The following is a 20,458-nucleotide window of genomic DNA, read 5'->3' on the forward strand; positions in this document are numbered from 1 at the left end:
TCTGGAGGCAGGAGCCCCGTGCTGGCGGGGTCACGTTGCGGTAGGTTAGCGTTGGGAAGGACAGAGCTAACATGGTAGGGAGCTTTGCATTATGGCTCCGATGCATGCTCGGAGACGGAGCAGAGGAGAACAGGACCTGACAGCCTCTTAGCACAACTGAAGGTCAGTGGCAGGCAAATGGGACATCTCAGAACAGAAACTGCAAGAGAAACTGCTCAGCTGTGCTGTTTGAAAAGATGTTGCTGTTTTTACAGTGCCCTGGGCTCTAGCCAGTACACCCGTCCGCCCTCCTCATTGAGGGTATCACCTGGACTCCTACTGGTGTAAAATAAAAAAAAAAGCATTAACTTAATTCCTCCTACTACGAACAATGCTGTTAAGTCCATATAATGTAAACCTAAAGTCTTTCCATTCATCTTCAGTGGCTGAGACAATTCTTTCCTTTAAAGTTGGTACCATAAACATCAGGTCCAGAGAGGTCCAGCTAAGGTGGAGCAGGGAAGAGAGAACTTTCTCTGAAATTTATTTTTCTGAGATGATAGGTGTTTTTTTAATAGGGTTTATCTGAATTCCCCTTTGCCACTTTGCTTCTGATGCTGGAACTGAGGTCTTAAATCTAAGGTGCTTTAATCATCAATTTGGCTGCTAAATACAGTAATAAATTTGGGACTTTTTTTTTTTAAGCTTCTGTCTATGCCTTGTGGCTATATTCTGTCTTGATTTATAAACTTCTCATCCCATGGGGTTACAAGGCAGTCTGCATCAGATACGAGTTTGGCTCGGTGAGTCCCTCCACTGTTGTGTATGGGCATCAGTCAGCTGAGGCTAATCCCAGTGTGTTACCTCCTCTCGAGAAACATTGTGACAGCGAAAGAAAATGTGAAAGTCCTTTCACGGTTAGTTACCTGGGTCAGAGCAAGTGCTCAAGTTAGAGTTACTGAATGAGAACGGATATTTTATAAGTATCTAATAGTAATAAGTGCCTAATTATCAGGAACTACATGTGCCGAGAATGTGGATTCTTTCTTTCCCGAGATACCGCAAATTAACCAGTACAGATTATCATGTCAGTGGTCATGTCTTTGGTGATACGCATGCACTAACGACTGTGTTGGGCAGTGCTGCGTGGAAGGTGAAGAAAGAAATATTAGAGAGGAGCAAGTGAAGCCAGAGAGACGTGTTCACGTAAATAACAAGTCGGGGGAGAAGTGGACTGGCCCTTGGGACTGGACTGTCGAGCCCTCAGGCTCTGGACAGGCTGTTAGACTTAGCCCAGGTAGACAGGGAAGTGATGAAAATATGATATGGATGTTTCTGTTACCAGTAGACACGTGATCTACCGATCAAGTGCATTGGTCCTCTTCCCTTCATCTGCTGTTAAGTTTCTCAGGCGCAATAAATCCATGTAGAGCAGAAATCTAGGTGAAAAGAAATCCGCTTGAGGAACCTGATTTGTCTGCTCCAAGGTAGCTTTGCAGCTATGTGAGACAAAGGTGTTGCTGATGAAAGCAAGTGGGAGAGCAGAAGTTGTTACCAGGTCAGCTTCATCAGAGTGGCTGGAGAGGAGGGTGCTGTGCCAGGCTTCCCGAGTCACGCTGTCCTGGGCTGACGTGGCAGTTTGATGGAGCAGCTGGTTGTGGGAGAGGTGGCAAGAGCAATGTGAAAATGAAATGAAACGGAGCAGCAGTAGCGAGGCAGAGGGTGTTAACAGCAGTCTGCTTCAGCTGACTCTTAGAAGGCAGTTCCAGTTACTGCTAAGTCCCCTGTTACTGTTTCTTGGTTCTCTTCACTGAACATCCCTGTGGCTCAGATTTAATTCAGCATTGATTTCTGGACCAGCTTGACTTCTGTCCTAGCAGAAGCAAACTATTAACCTAAAAAGCCATAGTGGAAGCAGGTGCAGTGCTTTGGCACCTGAATCCAATTCACTGCAAGCACAGACAAGGGAACCAGTCACTGGTAATGTCTCTGGGCTGCTGGTGTACGTGAACGCATGTGTGCGTGAACGCTAGCGCAGACTTGCTCCCTGAAGTGGTGCAGGTTCGTTCTTAGAAGCCAATAATTCATTATGATGGATTTTTGAATCTCTTTTCCTTCCATACTAATTTTTTTCTGTAGATAAAGTCTTTATTAACTGTAAGTCTTGAATAAAGCGTCACATTCCCTTGGCATATGAAGTTGCTTCTCCCATGTGTAGTTACTGAAGGTGCTAAATTGAATGAAAAGAAATAATTATCCAATTGTTTGACAAAGAGAAAGCATATTGGTGTGGTGGCAGGCCTTTGTAGTGTAGACCATGAAAACTCCTAGATAAGTACAAGTGAAAACATCTTCAGTAAGGGACAAGTAAGGTAGGAAAAAAGGATTATCCTCGCATTTTGCACACTAGATCAGACAGGTAGTTTATGTCAAATATATCCAGTCAAGAATTGTAACCCTGCCATGATTTCAGTAAAAAATTGGCTCTTACTTGAAACCAGTAATGTCCCACTTATGTGTCTGTAAATTTTATGGGGCTGAACAGACCTCAATGCTTATAAAACAGAGGCTGGAATTGGTCTCTCTGCACTTGTGATCATCAGCATTTTCAGACATACTATGCTTTGGGCACTTCATTTTTCCATTTACCCGCAGATACCAGAGTTCAGAAATTCTCGGATCTCTGAACTGCGGTGCTGTCAGTGCGTGGGTAAAGGTGCACAATCCTGTGTGTTTGCTCTAATGAGGCTATATGTCTTCCATAGAAGTATTCATTTCAGGAGGAACAGGGGCAGCTGTCAGCCACTATTTTGCAGTGTCTTAAGAAATATGTAGTGTCATTGTGCCCACACAGATTAGTAAGTTTGACAAGTTGAGACGAATACTTAGAACTGGCCTTTGTTTTTAATTTAAAAAATGGTGTGCTTGGCACTATTAGCCAGCACAGATCTTGGCAAATCTTGAAGAGTCATTTGGTGGTGTTTTCCCAAGACATGCCCACTCTAAAGCACGGTTAGTCTTGGAACTGGAGGGAGTCTGAGTCGCTGTAGAACAAATGTGGTGGCCTGCTGCCTCTTGAGGGGTGATAAGTCGTTGGAGAGACTTTGGAGCCTGTGAACACTTTCTGCACTGGTTGGTCCATGACGCCGTATCCTGCAGCTGGTAGGACTCGGTGGACAAGCTGTTGAATGACAGCTGGTGGAGCAGCTTCTTCCACTTGAATGGCTTGCAGTTGTTCTGGTGATGGCCCTCGTAGACCCGTCTGGTGATGGCCCTCGTAGTCCATCAGGCCCTCTTCCTGGAGGGAGGTGCAGATGTCCGTGCTGTCTCTGTGCAGGAGACCATGGGTGAAGTAGACCACTGCCCGCCTTTCATGTTTTACCTGGACAGTATCAGTGAGGTGCATGACTCCTCCCTCACTAGTCCTAGGCATGCGTTTTGGACTTCATGTGAAGTCTGGAAAGACGGCATCAGCTATAGATTCAAGAGGCATAGTTCTTTCTTTAGGAGTCCTACAGGCTCCTTCTCCTGGTCAGCTCAAGGAGTCACACAGCTGCCAGCTACAGTATCCGGAGACTGTGAGTTCTTACTAGGAGACAAATGAAACGAACCTGAGTTGTGTCAGCCTGAACGGTCCTGACAGTTGTTCTTGAGCAGAGTGGCCAAAGACGTATTTATCTCCTAGTGGTGCTGGAGGAAGTTGTATCTCAAGCAGAAAAATGAGATAAGGGTGACACACTGTACCAGTACCAGCTAGATTCAGTTCAGCCTCTGCTGCAAATAGAGCAGGGGGAGAGGCCTTTCCCAACGTGAGCACAATCCAGGATGGGCTTCAGAGTCAAAAGATGAAAGTGTACGAACTCGGCTTGGGAGGGGTCTTTTCAGAGGAGCACAAGAGCACTTCATAGGAAGCGGAATGTGGCAGCAGTGAAAGGTCCGTGTTGCACACATACATCAGACTTGCCCTGGGATAGGTCTCTTCCTCCTTCATCTCTTCATGGCCAGCTACAAGGTAGCCAAGCCTCAGATTGTTGCCGAGTTTTTCCAGGTCATGGCTCAGTAACTAAAGGAAAGATGTTCATTAAATATCTAGTGAAGTAAAGGCTTGGGTTTGTTTTCTGCCTCTGTTTAAAATGCTGCTGTCTGTGCTGGACACTAATGATTTTATTTTTTCTGGGGTAGTAGTCACATGAATAATGCATTCCCTGCTGAGTCTTTTTAACAGTCCCTGAGCTGCTTCCCATCTGAAGGGAAGTGTAAGAGGTAATTAGCAGCCACTTGAAAAAAGGATTAGCAGGTGGGTGGGAGCTACTGTTGGGTTCATGCATGGAATTGCCATGGAAATGCTGAGATTTCCTGGCACTTCATCCAGTGTGTGGGCTCCAAAGATAGTTGCACTCATGGGCCTCTCTCCTTTCGATCTTCCTACCCTACAAAGGGAGTGGCTCTATTTTCCTTCAGGACAGCTTCCGCAGGCTGTGCTGTCGCCATCTGCACACACGATGAGGCCTGCTAACCAGGGGTGCTGCAGACAGCAGGACGCTGTGTTGCAGCTGTTGGCTGAAGTCTTTTTGCATTTCTTTCATGTCAAACCAATTGGCAGAAAATCAGGGGGAAAAAACCCCAACCCCTGGTGGTTTGCCCCTTTCCTTTAATTCTAAAAAACAATAACTTGGTGCACAAAACACTCAGAGTTTGTCACTTCTTAGAGAAGTTGGTGGTGGTCCTTGTCCTGCAAACTTTCACCAGCTCAGTAGCCCTTGCATTGCTAAAGTCATTGAAGCAGACAGGACTGCGCAGCTGAACAAGGGCTGTTTTGCACATAAGCATTTTCAGGCTGTGCACCAAGAGCTGCATTTGCTTCTAGCCTTGTTTGCTGGCCAGTTGCATGCTTAAAATACTGGGCATATCTGTGAGAAACGTCTCTCACTTCAGTACTAGCTCTGGAGGTTTACCAGGCTGTGGGCATGCGTTCATCTGAAAAGGTTCCTGGGGGAACCCACCACATCTCTCTCTCTCTCCCTTCCCCTTTCTGCAGCAGTAACAAAGAGCCTCCTGAATTTGTCAGTGTCTGGGGTGCTTTGGTTTTAAGGAAAGTGTGCCATTTCTTTCAGATCACCTGTTAGCAGACTCCTACATCGGACAGGAGGACTCCCCTGAGATGCAGCAGGCGGCACAGAACAAGCGCAGGCTCTCCGTCATCTCAGACGGCAAGTTTGAGAGGAGCTTCTCCGAGGAGCAGGCAGAGAAGATGCCAAGCGAGGGACCGAAGCCACGAGTCTACACGATCTCTGGCGAGAGGCCGATGCTGTCGGACCACGAGAACGAAAGTATGGAACTGGTGGTGATGAAGGGGGCTGCCCAAGAGGAATGCCACCACGGCCACCAAGTGCACAGCGCTGGCGGCTCTCACGGCATTAGCAGGCATTGCAAGGGCTGGCCAGGCAGCCGGCAGGGCTCCAAGGAGTGCCCAAACTGCACACGACTGGCTGCCCCTTCCCAGCATTCCTTTGACCTGGAGCAGCATCAATCCAGTGAGACTGGGTGGCACAGAAAAAGGCTGGAGAGGATGTATAGTGTCGATCGAGTGTCTGGTAAGTAAGGGTGACTGCTGGGTGCTGGAAGGACACAAAGGGACTCATCGGCACAAGGGTGAAGGGTGACACCCATCTCATCCCAGCGTGGAGGTTTCATTGCCATGTGCCTCGAGTTGGGCCCTGTAGCGTTTCCCCTTTGGCACCTTTCTGGTACCTTGTACTAGCATCCATGGAAACAGATTGTCAAAGGAGGAGTTTGAAATAAGCTGAGCTCAGTTTGAGGCCAGCTCGTCCAAGCTCCGTTGTCTCTGCTTCTAGCTTGTAAGCAGCAGATGACCTGGGTGGTTTTCATGACAGCTTCATGTAGCTTAGTGAGGGTCATGTCTGTGGGCTTCCTTTCTGTTGAAGGAAGAGCAAGAGAGGAGGGGCTGTGTCAAAGCACCTACATTTATGCTCATCCAGGAGGCAGTTCAGAGCAGGACCCTCTCTCTTCTGCCTCATTCTGGGGCTAAGGCAGGTGAAATCTTTGTGAACATGCCGGGGTGCTCAGAGGGAGCCTCAGCTCAGCTCAGGTACAGTGTTCTGTACTTCGATGCGTCTCCAAAATGCTTGTCTGCGTGGCTGGAAGCAGTTTAGTGGGGTCCCTCATGCAGTGCCACCTCACGGTCTTTCCATAAATACTAGCAAATAACACAATATTGGACTTTCTTCCCCACTCGCTATCCATTTGCTCAATATTTTCAGGGAATAGGGCTTGTAATTATTCAATTATACTGAAAAAATCCTGATTGTCTTTAAAAACTTAATCAAATATATGCCACAATCTATGTGCTTTGAATTATAAGCTAGTGCGCAGTCTATCTTTGCCTGTCAGCTCTATATGTGGCTGGCAAAGAGTCTGACCTAATTTGTCTGATTTTTTTTTTTGTAAACACGCATCAAGGCTTTTAGAGCGGAGTGTCCAGCCAGGAAAGGTCAAGGTTTTCTCCTTGAAAATAAATTGAGTATAAGGACTGTGGAGATCAAACTGTACATCTTTCCTGGGTTCATAGTTTTCTAGTAAATATCACTGTGATATTTACTGCAGGTAAAATCACAGAAAGGTTGGGTTCTGGACCATATTTTCGTGCCTAGATGCTTGAAATTCTGGGACTAAATTAATACATGGACTAATACTAAAGAATAATAATTAGAAAATAATTGATTATCAAGTGTGCAGAACACCTACAGTCCCACTAATTCCTGTGCATAGTTTTTAAGCGTTGTTTCTCTGTTTGTTCCCTGTGATTTTTGGGCTTCACATCAGACACTATATGTGCTTTAGACTTTATTATTTTTATTGCTTAAATGCAAGAAAAGGAGTGAGAAGAGCTTTCCTGTATGGAAACCTTTATGGTTTTATGATCAGATGTGTTTTACTTGCTAAAAGATGGCTCTGTATATGATGACAGAGCCAGAAAGCTTGTGTGAAGATAGAAAAAGAAAGCCATTTCAGTCCCAGCCTTTCAGGAAAGGAGATCACAACCCAGGGGCTTGGTCTTGTGGAGATCAGGTTGCTGAGTTAAATCAACTGCAGCCTCATGATGTGTACTGAATTAAGAAAGTGAAGATTTCCTGTTCTAATGCTGATGGATTTATGTTGAAAGCTTTCCTGAACAAATCAAAATTGTACTCTGCACTGTGGGACTGAAGCAGGTTACTTGATACAGAACCAAAGGAAAGCTGCAAATCACTAATGGAGGAGTTTAACTCCTCATAGCTGGAGCTAAATGCCTCTGTGTGCCAGAAAACAAGTCCTAGCAAATGCTATAGAGAGATGCCATGTTCTGTTTCTGGGCCTTGGCATTTATAATACGTATTTTCAACTAGGCAGCAGTTTTTGTTAGGGCCAGTTATCAATGTGAAATGGAGAATTGCCCTTCTGAAAAGAAATTGGAGTAGTTACTTAAATGGGAACAGAGTTGATAGTGCTGAATCTGCAGATGCCTCCATAAGTATTTCATGTTTCATACAAGCAGACAGCAGCTACCCTTGGTGCTTGTCTCAAGCTTCTGAGTGCTTGCACGTGTGGCCGCACAGGCAGCGCTGTGCCTCTGAGGCCAAATCCCGTCATAGCACTGGCATCATGGCTTGAAAGTTTTCTCAGCTTGGTCTCGTTCGCGCTCTCTATCTAAGCGTTGTTACTCAGAGAAAAACCGAGAATTGAATGGCACAACTGTCGCAGGCTGCAAGAAGTATTTCTTGGAATGTCCTTCATGCATGGCTAGCAGAGAAAACAGAGCAGAGATGAATGGAGGTAAGAGAGAGAGACTAATTTTGCCAGAGGTTGCTTTTACCGTGCTGCTTTCTCTGTTTGGATTTACATGACACGTTATTGCTGCAAACCAACACTCATGGCAGTTAGGCCAGATTGGCAGAATTTAATGTGGATTTTTATGCTGAGTTTATGATGCCTAACACCATTCCAGAGAAGCACAAGCTGTCATCTCCTGTGCTGCTCCCAGCATCTGATATAAACACATCCACTCATGGATAGAGGTGCTGAGATTTGCATGCAGCCTGGCAAGCGGCTGGAGATGCTGAATGTGGTGGTGGTGTTCCTCCAGTCTTACCCAGGCCCATGGTTCCTTGGCTATTTCATCACAGTTGATGGTAACAAGAAAGGAGAACAAGATGCTCTGCCTGGTCAAAAAGGAGCATGCTGCCTGCTCCTGGAAGCAAAATAGCCATACTTGTAATCTGAATTTTAATTAGCTGGATGAGCTCTGGAGCTGAGCTGTGCTCCCTAGTCCCCAGCTGTGTGTTTCTGCTTCTGTTCTACCTCTGGCTGGTAAAGAGGCACCTCTGAAGGGTCACAAATCCTTTATTCTCCATTGAGTGTTGTGGGTAGGGGTGTGATATCTTTCCTACGTTGACTCCTGTCTTCCAGAAAAGGAGGGGAGGCTTCCAGCAACTGCCCAGGCAAAGCCTCGTAAGGATATTAGCTGTTGTTCATAAGCTCTGCTTTGAATCAAAGCTAGTGGCTTAAAAGCTGTAAAATATATTAAGAGATTGTCAGTCCTTTGAGATGCACAGTCCCTGAGAAATCTGTACAGAATTGTTGGCTAAAAAGGAATTTGTACAACTTCTCCTCCTTCGCCACTTTTGTGGGTTCAAGACTTCAAACAAGTAATTCATTTACAGTCTGAGCTGTTTTGCATTTCTCGTCTATGTGTTTTTTGGAGAAGAGCAGACATAGGAACTTCATAATGAGTATTTAGCATACTAGAATGCAGTTTTCATTTAACATATCTATTTCCTTAGGGTGCCTTTATACAAGGCTTGACATAAACTGTTAGCTGAGAAGGAGTGTCTGTTACAGCTTTCTATATGATTTCTTAGAGGCTTCACCTTGAAGGAAGCCTCCCCAGTTGGATTTAGCATTTTTTGCATCTGCAATTGCAGCCACTTTTTGTACTGTCAGGGAACAGTAGGATCAGTCTGTAGTAGATGATGATCTGTACAGAACATTTGGTAAGATATCTGGTCTGTAGTAATTATGTCTGCAGTAGGCATGAAGGGTTTGATTGGGTTTTGACCAATGAAAGTGAATAAAAAAATTACTCTTGACAATGCCAGAATATTAATGACTAAGATACCGTAGTTGCTAGTGATCTTAAAACTTGAATGAGTGAAACAAGACACATGATCAGCAACATGTGGCAAGGCATTAAGCAAGAAAGCCACAAATTGGGAGTGAAGCAAGATGAAAAATCAGGTAGCCCCAAATCCCAGAGATCCAATCCACTGAGATCTCGCACGTCTTGTGTCAGTGGATTTTAATACACCTCTGATTCCCTGCCTGACCGACTTCAGCCCGAGAACTCTCAGCAGGAGTTGCTTCTTGGTCAGATTCCTCCTTCTGGTCACCACCATCCCACACACATAATTAGTGACTTATTTTGCTGCCTGCTTTTTGTCTTAGTGGTCATTACATGAAGATGATGCGGTGTCCTAATGCAACAGAATTAGGAAATAATCCGCAGTTGGTTCAGGCAGGGCAGTTTACAAACATAGGGGAACAAATAAGCACAGAGTTACCTGCAGATTGTATAGCTGATGTGCGGTTTGACTTCTAAAAGCAGAAAAATTCATGAAGGCCAGGTCATCAGGAGCAGGTGTGTGAGAGGTTTATTGAAACTTCAATGGTAGGAAAAAGAGAGTTGATCTCAGGCTTAAAGTTGTGAAGAGAGGAAGGTGAATGCTTTTCATCTTCCACGGGAGGCTGTATCAGAAAGAACTGGATGAATGGGACATTTCAAACTAATGGTACTAAGGAGAAGGCAGAGGCTGGAAAATGCTTTTAATGAAAAATGTTTCTTTCCCCTGTTTTTTTTCTTGTTTAAATGTCTCTTCTGTAATTCCTGGATTATTCTAATCTTCCGTGCTTAGGATAGAGCTTTTATTCTTCATTTAGTAGCCTGATAAACAGGCTTAGCACAAATTTACAAAATGCTCGGTGGTAGTGTGCATATATATGAGGAGGATGAGACTCTCCTGTTTAGTACAGGGCAGGATGCTGAAGAAGAGTACTAAGAGAAAGAGCTTGGAAAGTCTTGCTGTGTGAACGATGTCTCTGCCCGCTGGATTCTCACGTTTTGCTCTCTCTCTTCCAGATGACGTCCCCATACGAACCTGGTTCCCAAAAGAGAACCTCTTCAGTTTTCAAACTGCTACTACAACTATGCAAGCGTAAGTGAAACTACTGCTGTAGCTTTTACTGTGTATCTTAAAGTTCGTGGCTCACTCAAAGCTGTATCTGAGAGCCTGGAGCAATCAAGTTGTATGTTTGGCACTGCAGTCCAGGGGTGAGAGAGAGAGAGAACCTTGTTTCTTATTAATTTCTTTTTTGCACTTGCTAGTTCTCTTTCCTACTATTCCCACTTGTTTGATTTTACCTTCTTTAACTCCTTGGGCTACCCAGCTCTTCTCTGCTTCCCTTATTTTTCTCTGTGACACTGTGCCCTGTCCCTGGCTGCCTCTGCAGAGCGAGGGTCCTGTGGGAGCACCAGCTGAGACCCTCCACCACTTGCTTCTGCTGCAGCCACTGCCCTGAGGGAATGTTATTCCAGGCTTGCCCTGCGTCTGTCACTCCAGAGGAGTACGTCTCTATAGGATGAGGTATAGCCCTACAGCTTCTGTGCCGGTCTGGTCATTTGAAGAAGGTGTCAGTAAAATCTCTGCGAAGTGTGAACGGATCCGAGTTAGGAACAGCCTCTCCCTCCACACTCCACGCAGGTTTTGGTGCCCCTGGTTGCTGTGCGTTGGGAGGAGGTGGTTCTCAAAGGACTGAAGAGAATAAGGGAAGCCTCATTTCCAGGTTGTACCTAGCTTGTCAGGAAACACCGTCTTCCTGGTTTCAAGTATTTCCTACCTGGCTGCAAAGCCAAGGCAAGCAATGAGGGAAATGAGATACTGTTCTGCCTTCTAAGGCCCTTCTCCAGCCTTGTCACCTTTTTCCTGTGTCCTTCTTCCAGTGTCTCTGTCACCTTCAGCTCTACCGCTTTCTTTATTTCTCCTTGTCTAATCTGGTGTCCTTTTTGTAATCTATTTCTCTGCCATTTCTTCTTTTCTTCGTACCTTTCCCTTCCCAAATCCTGAAAAGAGGCTGATTGTTGGTGTTGAGATAACCCAGACTGGATCAGACCTGTAAGGACTGATGCAGGGAGGGCTGGATCCAGCACTGGGGAGAGAGGTGGCTGCTGAGATACTGGAATGGATCTGTATCCCCCAGAAAAAACACTTATCTTCATGCCCTTTTCCTCCAGCTCAGCTGGAGATGTGACCCACCCTCCCAGCATGGGGAACAGCACGGGGGAGGCATTTCCCTGGTGCCAGTCTGTGGAATCTGATGCATGGTGGTGGGATGCTAATCCCACCCTGACAGTGGGAGTGAGGAGTCTCTGTGGGCTTCTGCTCTCTCTATTGTCCTAGCGCTGCTTCTCTTACCTGACCTCTATGTCCCTCTACCTCCTCTTCAGGGTTTGTAAGTCCAGTGGCACCCCAGCTGGTTAACACTCCTGGGCACCAGGCTGACAGGGCCTGTGGGCAGTCTGAGAGCAATTTGACAGTGCTTTGCTCTTTAGAAATGTTGGCTGATAACAGTGAACGGTATTTTACAGTTCTGATCTGACACACCAAACCATGCACAAAATCGGCACATTTCCTTTGCTTTTGGGCACATCCTTTGCTATCTGAAGTCATCTTTGCTGTGCACAAGGTTTGTTACAGGATGGTGGCCCATGGCAGGGCTTACAAGGCTTGGAGCTGTCGGAGACCAAAGTGATGTTGTTTTGGGGAATGGTGCCCTAAGGAAACCCTTGAGGAGCACAGCTCCCTTGGTTAACGTAGCTCCCTGGTTAACATTTCTGGAGATTCTGTGCTGCCTCTAGAAATGACACAGAAACATCTCCAGAAGTTCAGGGCACTTCCCTAAGCTGGTTGGAATGGCTCCCCCAGGTGCCCCTGTCCTCTGCTCTAGTGTTTTCAGCCCACCGTGCTTGCTTCCTTCATAGACAGACAGCGTGGGCTGACTTCACAAATCTTTGTCACTGTGGGAGAAGGTCTCCATGCTCCAGAAGCCCATGATGCTGAGCTCCCGTCGTAGCCTGACGGGCCACGTTCAGCTGTCAGTTGTACATCTGCATGTTCTCTGGGTCTACACAAACTTAATTTGCATCCAAGCCACATGCCAATGCTGCCCCAGGGAGGATTTAGCTCGGTCAAGTAGGAGTCTCACCACTGAGAAATGTTTAATTTAAAAAGCAATTTCTTTCCACCTAACAAGAAATATTCCTTCTGGAGTGAGAATTCCCTCAGAATGCTGGCCAGGGCTGAGCACTAATGAATTCCTCTTTTCTTTCTTTTTCCCTGCGTCTCCTGGAATCTCTAGCATCTCGTAAGTATAACCTTAATTTTTTCTTTTTCCTTGTCTGTTGGTGTCCTGGAGAAACCTCTCTCCTCTCCTCTCCTCCCCTTCCCTCTCCTCCCATATTCACTTGTGCTTTCCCTATGCTAGGGCTGTTTGTCAGCTGGCAAGAGGTTAGATGGCTGCACCTGGTAGGCCTATGTGGATCACACCGCAACCAACCTCATCTTCGAAATGGAGACTACAGTTGCTAGCATGCTTTTGTCCCTCTTGATCCTGGTGTACAGAGGTTTTGTGTCTGCAGTCTCCTAGGTCCATTCCTCCGTAGCAGGGATGATGGCTGCTTGCTCCCATTCTTTGGGCCGTGCTCTGGCCACTCTTATGTTTGCTTTAGGAACAACTGCTTGTCCAGCCACCCACCCTAGAGTGAGGACCTTTGGTTTGGTGAGTCTTTTGCCTGGCCCCTGACTCGCACGCAGTCCTGCAAGGGCTGGCTGTCTTCCTCGGTCAGCCTAATCTCTCTCTGTTGTCTGGTGAGAGCTTTCCTGTCTGTGTTTCATGTCCTCTCCAGTTCAAAGCTGTGTAGGTGGTTAATGGCTTAAAATGGTTTCCCAGGGCATTCAGGGGCTACGCAGAGAGGAAGAGACGGAAACGAGAGAATGATTCTGCAGCTGTTATACAGAGGTAGGGCCCGTTTTCTCCCATAGCCATAACCTTGCCTGGTGTTGCATGGGCCCTTCGGGTGTCATTAGTGACGCTTGATGACGTTGAACGTGGTTGTCCCTGTCTGTGTTACTGTTCATAGGGACACTAGCAGTGGATGTGCTGGAAATGTGGAGGTTAATGGTGCTGCTGCAGTGCTCAAGATAGCTGATCTCCATCTTCTTAAAGGAACACTGTCAAGTTTCTTTTAAGCTTCCAAATACAATATACAGGATCTGTGTCTCAGGCAGAAAAATATTTAATATATATAAAAAAAAAAAATTTAAAGGTGCAATTTCGCCAGCCCTTTCCCAAATATTTGGAATTCGTTTGAGGATAGCTGAATACTTTTATGTCCTGTTGCTGCATCTACAAATGCACCTAAGAAATCTAAGACCTGGGCAAAATTAACATCTCTAGTGACCAGAAGTCTATTTCTTTAGTCTTTTTTTAAAGAGCAGAAAGGAAAGAAAAGGGGATGGAGACTGATCCCTTTTCCAGGTATTACAGAAGGGTCCTGGTTTCCCTCTGCTGGCGTCACAAGGCACATCACTTAGCCACTGTTTTAATCAGAACTGTTCTGTTTTTTTTAAATGTGCCAAGGCTCATGTATTTTGGCAGCCTACTAAGAAGGATAACACAGCATTTGTGTCATTGGTTAAAAACTGCCATGATCGTGTCAGCGCTGTTCAAAACAAAGTGGGAGAAAAACATCAGGTTTTCTTAACTGGGAAATTGCCAGGAAGATTTTTTTTTTTTTTAGCAACTTAAGGGTGGTGGCTTTTTTCATCAATAATGAAGAGAAATAAGAATCAAAACTAAAGATGCTGTAAATAAATAGACAGTGTATCTTTAAAAAGAAAGAGATATCTCAGAATTTTTTAGACAGAGGCGAGTCTTTGTTAGAAAACAGCTTGTTCACATGGCTTACAAATGCAGGAGTAGGAGTTGTATACCTCGGTGATGCTGAGTAGTTAGGATAGAGGACAGAGTCATGTCATCCTTGTGTTGAGCAGCCAGCATGTCCCCTCACCTCCTGTGGACACTGAAGGTCTAGGCAGGATTGTACAGTGGGAGCCCATCTGCATTTATCTCGTGATAAAGAGGAGATAGGATAGCAATGATGGGCTTCTGTCAATGTGGGTTTTTGGCTGTGCCAGCTGTAAGGATTGCTGGCAGTTAGTGTTCAGCTCTCTTCTCCAGAGAGTGAGGAGGACCTCAGCCCCACTGCAGTTTTGGATACTTGTTGGGCAGCCCTTCGTGGCCTCAGGTGTTTCAGAAGTTCAGTTGTTATCGCACAGCCCCTTCAGTGCTTGGCCCTGTGTGTTTGGTGCACAGGGAGGCTGGTTTGCGTGGCATGGTACCTGTGCTGGTGCAATGGATGTTGCCTCGAGAGTGAGTGATGCCCAGTGGTGTGCTGAACCTTGTGACTGCTGCAAGGAGGAGCCGAGGAGGAGAACGTGAGAGGTGCTGTTGGGAGTTTTGCAGAGCATTGATATACATCAGTAATTCTGTTGTTGACCTCTGTTCGGACAATGACAAGGCTTCTCTGCAGAGTGCTAATGAACTGCTGCAGGCAGAGCTGCAGAGTGTGCGGAGTGGAGCTGCTGTGTCTTGGAGACCCTTTGGCTGGGATGGATACCATGGAGGTGGCATAGGGTCGTGTGGACTGCATGGCAAGCTGGAGCCTGTCAGGAGGAGGACTGTTCAGGAAAGGGAGTAGTGAGGAGACTTTAACACTGTAACTTGAGGGATGCTTGTTGAATTTTGATGGGTGAAGAGATCTTGCTAGTGATCAAATAACACTGGGTTTTCTAGGTGCAATTGCAGGAGCCAGGCAGGAAGACTGGGCAGGTTTACGTAGCCCCACTGCTCACAGAGCAGATTGCGGCTCCCCCAGGGGTGCTGTGCCAGTCCTTTTGTGCTAACATGCAAGCACAGAGGGGCCTGAAGACCAATACAGCTGAAAAAGCCCTCAGAATGGCCACAGGATGCCCACATTAAGAGGCATTCCCAGGCTTGCACCTCCTTTAAACTAGGTTCGAAGGGGGAAGGGGATAAAACCAGGCTCGCTAGAGATGAGCCTAGGGGTGGCGTGCCGATGCCGGGGGCGAAATCGATAGCCCAGCTCAAGTGCATATACACCAATGCACGCAGCATGGGCGGCAAGCAGGAGGAGCTGGAAGCCATTGTGCAGCGGGAGAGATATGACTTAGTCGCCCTCACAGAAACATGGTGGGGTGACTCTCACGACTGGAGTGCTGCAATGGATGGCTACAGACTCTTCAGAAGGGACAGGCGAGGAAGGAGAGGCGGGGGGGTGGCCCTGTATGTTAGGGAGTGTTTTGATTGTATAGAGCTCAACGATTGTGATGATGGTACAGTTGAGTGTCTATGGGTAAGGATGAGGGGGACGGCCAACAAGGCAGATATCCTGCTGGGAGTCTGTTATAGACCACCCAACCAGGATGAAGGGGCGGATGAAGCGTTCTATAAGCGGCTGGCAGAAGTTTCTCAATCGCTAGCCCTTGTTCTCGTGGGGGACTTCAACTTCCCGGACGTCTGCTGGAAATACAACACGGCAGAGAGGAAGCAGTCTAGGAGGTTCCTGGAGTGTGTGGAAGACAACTTCCTGACACAGCTGGTAAGTGAGCCTACCAGGGGAGGTGCCTCGCTCGACCTGCTGTTTACAAACAGAGAAGGACTGGTGGGAGATGCGGTGGTCGGAGGCCGTCTTGGGCTTAGCGACCATGAAATGATAGAATTCTCGCTTCTTGGTGAAGTAAGGAGGGGGGGCAGCAAAACCACAACCATGGACTTCCGGAGGGCGGACTTTGGCCTGTTCAGGACGCTGGTTGAGAGAGTCCCGTGGGAGACGGTCCTGAAGGGCAAAGGGGTCCAGGAAGGCTGGACGATCTTCAAGAAGGAAGTCTTAAAGGCGCAGGAGCAGGCTGTCCCTGTACGCCGTAAGAAGAATGGGTGGGGAAGACGACCAGCCTGGCTGAACGGGGAGCTCTTGCTGGGACTCAGGAAAAAAAGGAGAGTTTACCGCTTGTGGAAGAAGGGGCAGGCGACTCAAGAAGAGTACAGGGATCTTGTTAGGTCGTGCAGAGAAGAAATGAGAAAGGCAAAAGCCCAGCTAGAACGCAATCTGGCCGCTGTCGTTAAAGACAACAAAAAAAGTTTTTACAAATATATTACTGACAAGAAGAGAGCCAAGGAGAATCTCCATCCTTTATTGGATGCAAGGGGGAACATTGTCACTGAGGATGAGGAAAAGGCTGAGGTACTCAATGCCTTCTTTGCCTCAGTCTTTAACAGTCAGACCAGTTATCCTCAGGGTACTCAGCCCCCTGAGCTGGAAGACAGGGACGGCGAGCAGGATGAACCCCCCGTAATCCAGGAGGAAGCAGTCAATGACCTGCTATGCCACCTGGATGCTCACAAGTCTATGGGGCCGGATGGGATCCACCCGAGAGTGCTGAGGGAGCTGGCGGAGGTGCTCGCCAAGCCGCTCTCCATCATTTATCAGCAGTCCTGGTTAACGGGGGAGGTCCCGGAAGACTGGAGGCTTGCCAATGTGACGCCCATCCACAAGAAGGGCCGGAAGGAGGATCCGGGGAACTACAGGCCTGTCAGCCTGACCTCGGTGCCGGGGAAGATTATGGAGCGGCTCATCTTGAGGGCGCTCACAAGGCATGAGTGGGACAACCAGGGGATCCGGCCTAGCCAGCACGGATTCATGAAAGGCAGGTCCTGCTTGACCAACCTGATCTCCTTCTATGACCAGGTGACCCGCCTAGTGGATGAGGGAAAGGCTGTGGATGTGGTCTACCTGGACTTCAGCAAGGCCTTTGACACTGTCTCCCACAGCATTCTCCTCGAGAAGCTGGCGGCTCACGGCTTAGACAGGTGGACTCTGCGCTGGGTCAAAAACTGGCTGGATGGCCGGGCCCAGAGAGTTGTGGTGAATGGAGTTACATCCAGTTGGCGGACGGTCACGAGCAGTGTTCCCCAGGGCTCAGTACTGGGGCCGGTCTTGTTTAATATCTTTATTGATGATCTGGATGAGGGGATTGAGTGCACCCTCAGTAAGTTTGCAGACGACACCAAGTTGGGTGGGAGTGTTGATCTGCTCGAGGGTAGGAAGGCTCTGCAGAGGGACCTGGACAGGCTGGATGGATGGGCCCAGGCCAACTGTATGAGGTTCAACAAGGACAAGTGCCGGGTCCTGCACTTCGGCCACAACAACCCCATGCAGCGCTACAGGCTTGGGGAAGAGTGGCTGGAAAGCTGCCCAGCAGAGGAGGACCTGGGGGTGTTGGTCGACAGCCGGCTGAACATGAGCCAGCAGTGTGCCCAGGAGGCCAAGAAGGCCAATGGCATCCTGGCCTGTATCAGCAATAGTGTGGCCAGCAGGAGTAGGGAAGTGATCGTGCCCCTGTACTCGGCACTGGTGAGGCCGCACCTCGAATACTGTGTTCAGTTTTGGGCCCCTCACTACAAGAAGGACGTTGAGGTGCTGGAGCGTGTCCAGAGAAGGGCAACGAGGCTGGTGAGGGGTCTGGAGAACAAGTCTTATGAGGAGCGGCTGAGGGAACTGGGGTTGTTCAGCCTGGAGAAAAGGAGGCTGAGGGGAGACCTCATCGCTCTCTACAACTACCTGAAAGGAGGTTGTAGCGAGGTGGGTGTTGGTCTTTTCTCCGAAGTAACAAGCGATAGGACGAGAGGAAATGGCCTCAAGTTGCGGCAGGGGAGGTTTAGATTGGATGTAAGGAAAAATTTCTTTACTGAAAGAGTGGTGAAACATTGGAACCCAAACTGCCCAGGGAAGTGGTGGAGTCCCCATCCCTGGAGGTATTTAAAAGACGAGTAGATGAGGCGCTTAGGGACATGGTTTAGTGGGCATGGTGGTGTTGGGTTGACGGTTGGACTCGATGATCTTAGAGGTCTTTTCCAACCTCAATGATTCTATGATTCTATGATTCTATGATTCCTTTCCAAAATGCTTTTTTTCTAGAAGAGCTGAGGGGGGAAAAAAAGGCCTTTGTCCCATTCTCTGAGCATTTAGTGCAATGGTTAACCTTGAGCAGCTGGATTCTCCCTGGAGGTGCTCTCAGCAGTATTTAGGAGATGTAGCTAGACAGCTGCCCTCAACCCGCACTCATGGGAGAGACCAAGCTGTCTAGGCAGCTGGGAGCATCACTCTTCCATGGCAAAGACTGCTTTACCCCCCCCTTCCCCCCAGGGTCTGAAGAAGCTCCTCTGCAGAGAGGGCAACTGAGCATTTAACAGAAAAATGGATTTTATTCCAAAATGCCAAAAGCCCAAAGGAGGTAACAGTGGCTTTGGCAACTAACGTTGGTGCTCAGTGTCTGGTATGATCTTGGTCTCACAATGGACCATAAAGATTTTCATTCTGATGAGTTACAACATACATCTAAGACCTTTCTGTGTAAAGAACGACCCTGGTTCCCTTAAAATATTGTATTTATTTGGATTTGAATTTAATGCACAGTAAGACAGCCCACGTTATCAGTCATCACGCACCCCAGAAGGCTTTGCACATAAAGCCAGTCCAGCATGTGTTAGTGAAGTGAATTGTTTTAGTTACTAGTCTAAAGGGGGCAGCTGTCTGATCCACAGCAGTGAATCTTCATGTACCCAAGTAGAACTAAAATAAATCTTTGGAAAATAACATTAATAGCCCAAGTGCAGATGGAAATTTGTCATGGAATAATGTTGCTCCCAGCTTCACTACCCAGCTGCTAGTTTTCCTTCTTGAGCTGCTGAATTTGGATCGTGATGACAACATGGGATCCAAGGCCAAAGTCGGGGACAGTGCAGAAGGTGGCGTGGGTTAAGTGCTCTCCCACAAGGGCTGCGTTTGTGTTGATCTCTCTGTATAGGAGTAGACGTATCTGACTTTCTTTGAACAACTTCATGTCAGTGCTGGAAGTGTCTTCTAGTCCAATTAGTTTGCTAAAGCATCTGCATGGTTGTAACATGTCCTTACTCATCCCACTAACTTGTGTGTGAGCCAGATGACTTGTCATTTTACCCGTTTCACCAGCAGTAGTCTCTGTTGCTTGATGTCTGTGGTGCATGTTGGTGGGGCAGAAAGGAATCTAGGAAGGCTCCCCCACTCCATGCAGGCTGCTGGTACACAGGCTCACTGACATCCCTGGGGCCATGGGGGCTGCACTGCAGAGTGAAGTCACCCTGACTAAGTAGGGTTCACCAAGGGGTGACACTTTTCTTGATAGTCCACATGCTGTTTCTTCCCTGTGTCTCTTCTGGTGTCCTGTTTGGTTCCTGTCCTGTTTGGTTCCTGTCTAGGTGAGTGATGAGAAACTAAGGGAAACAGGTCCCTTGCACTCGGAGGGGCTGGACAAAGAGTCCTTTTGCCATGGTCTCTCAGGAGTGGCCAGGACAGTCTGTTTTACGCAGACCTGACTACGGAGTGTAACTGCTCCCCGAAGCTTACCCTCTGGTGGACTTGCCTCTGGAGCTGTGTACTCTGCAGCCCCACTGAACTCTGCCTGTGAGTCCTGGGCAGGGAAGCATGTGGTTGGGCAGGCAGCGTTAGCAGAGAGCAGGCCCATGAGGACAGTCAGCCTTACCGAACAGCGTTATCTGAGAAGGAAGAAGCTGCTTCAGTCTTTCCCAGCTCTTTGCCCTGGAGAGCAGTACGGGCTGCATGGTTGCTAACAGCACAGGTGGGATTTTAACAGCTGCTGTGAATGTGTTTGGGAATGAGCACAGCCATGGGCATGGTGTGTGCATGCTGCCTAGTATGGCAGAGCCTGGGTACCCCACTTCCCTGCTGAAGCACGTGTGGAAGAAAGGAGAGAGGGGAGCAGTTACTGCTGCTTACCAGGAGAAGAGGGAGCATTGCCAGCATGGGCAGTGGCAGTGTCTTCAGCAAAGTTACAGCACAGGTGCCTTAGTCGTAGGAAAGTGAAAGCAGGCCGTGAGAAGGGGACTGCCATGTAGGACCTCACTTGCCCTGTACCACCAGCCCAGGGAGTTCAGAAGAAACAGCCACACTCTTGACAAACGTAACTATTTGCAGCACTGAATAGGTGCAGGCTGGGAACCTGCTCTCGAGCTTTGGAATGCCCAGAAGAAAATGCACCGTCTTCCCAATTTTATTTTTTTTCCTCCCATTTTTTTCAGTCCTGCTGGGCCCAGGTATTGCTTCATATTACCTTTCTCAGAGGTTTTGTTTGGCCTTTCTTTCAGGAATTTTCGGAAGCACCTCCGCATGGTGGGGAGCCGAAGGGTTAAAGCACAAAGTAAGTGAGCACCTGTAAGATGTGACTGTGAGGAG

At 47.7% G+C, this 20,458-nt stretch overlaps 1 protein-coding gene across 5 annotated transcripts in view; it reads left to right on the forward strand.

The window, feature by feature from the left end:
- NSMF (NMDA receptor synaptonuclear signaling and neuronal migration factor) overlaps positions 1-20,458 on the forward strand; it is a 55,822-nt gene that overhangs the window by 15,464 nt on the left and 19,900 nt on the right. For 3 of the 5 annotated variants that reach the window (XM_076355265.1, XM_076355266.1, XM_076355267.1), the window contains 3 exons: positions 5,094-5,573; positions 10,172-10,247; positions 20,371-20,423. In XM_076355265.1, coding sequence (XP_076211380.1) covers positions 5,094-5,573; positions 10,172-10,247; positions 20,371-20,423 — 609 coding nt within the window. Of the gene's footprint in view, positions 1-5,093; positions 5,574-10,171; positions 10,248-12,447; positions 12,454-13,038; positions 13,108-20,370; positions 20,424-20,458 lie in introns of all 5 variants that reach the window. The other 2 variants (XM_076355268.1, XM_076355269.1) reach the window with 1 other exon arrangement.

The sequence above is a fragment of the Aptenodytes patagonicus genome, chromosome 18 (genome assembly GCF_965638725.1).
Source record: "Aptenodytes patagonicus chromosome 18, bAptPat1.pri.cur, whole genome shotgun sequence".
Lineage (NCBI taxonomy): Eukaryota > Metazoa > Chordata > Aves > Sphenisciformes > Spheniscidae > Aptenodytes > Aptenodytes patagonicus.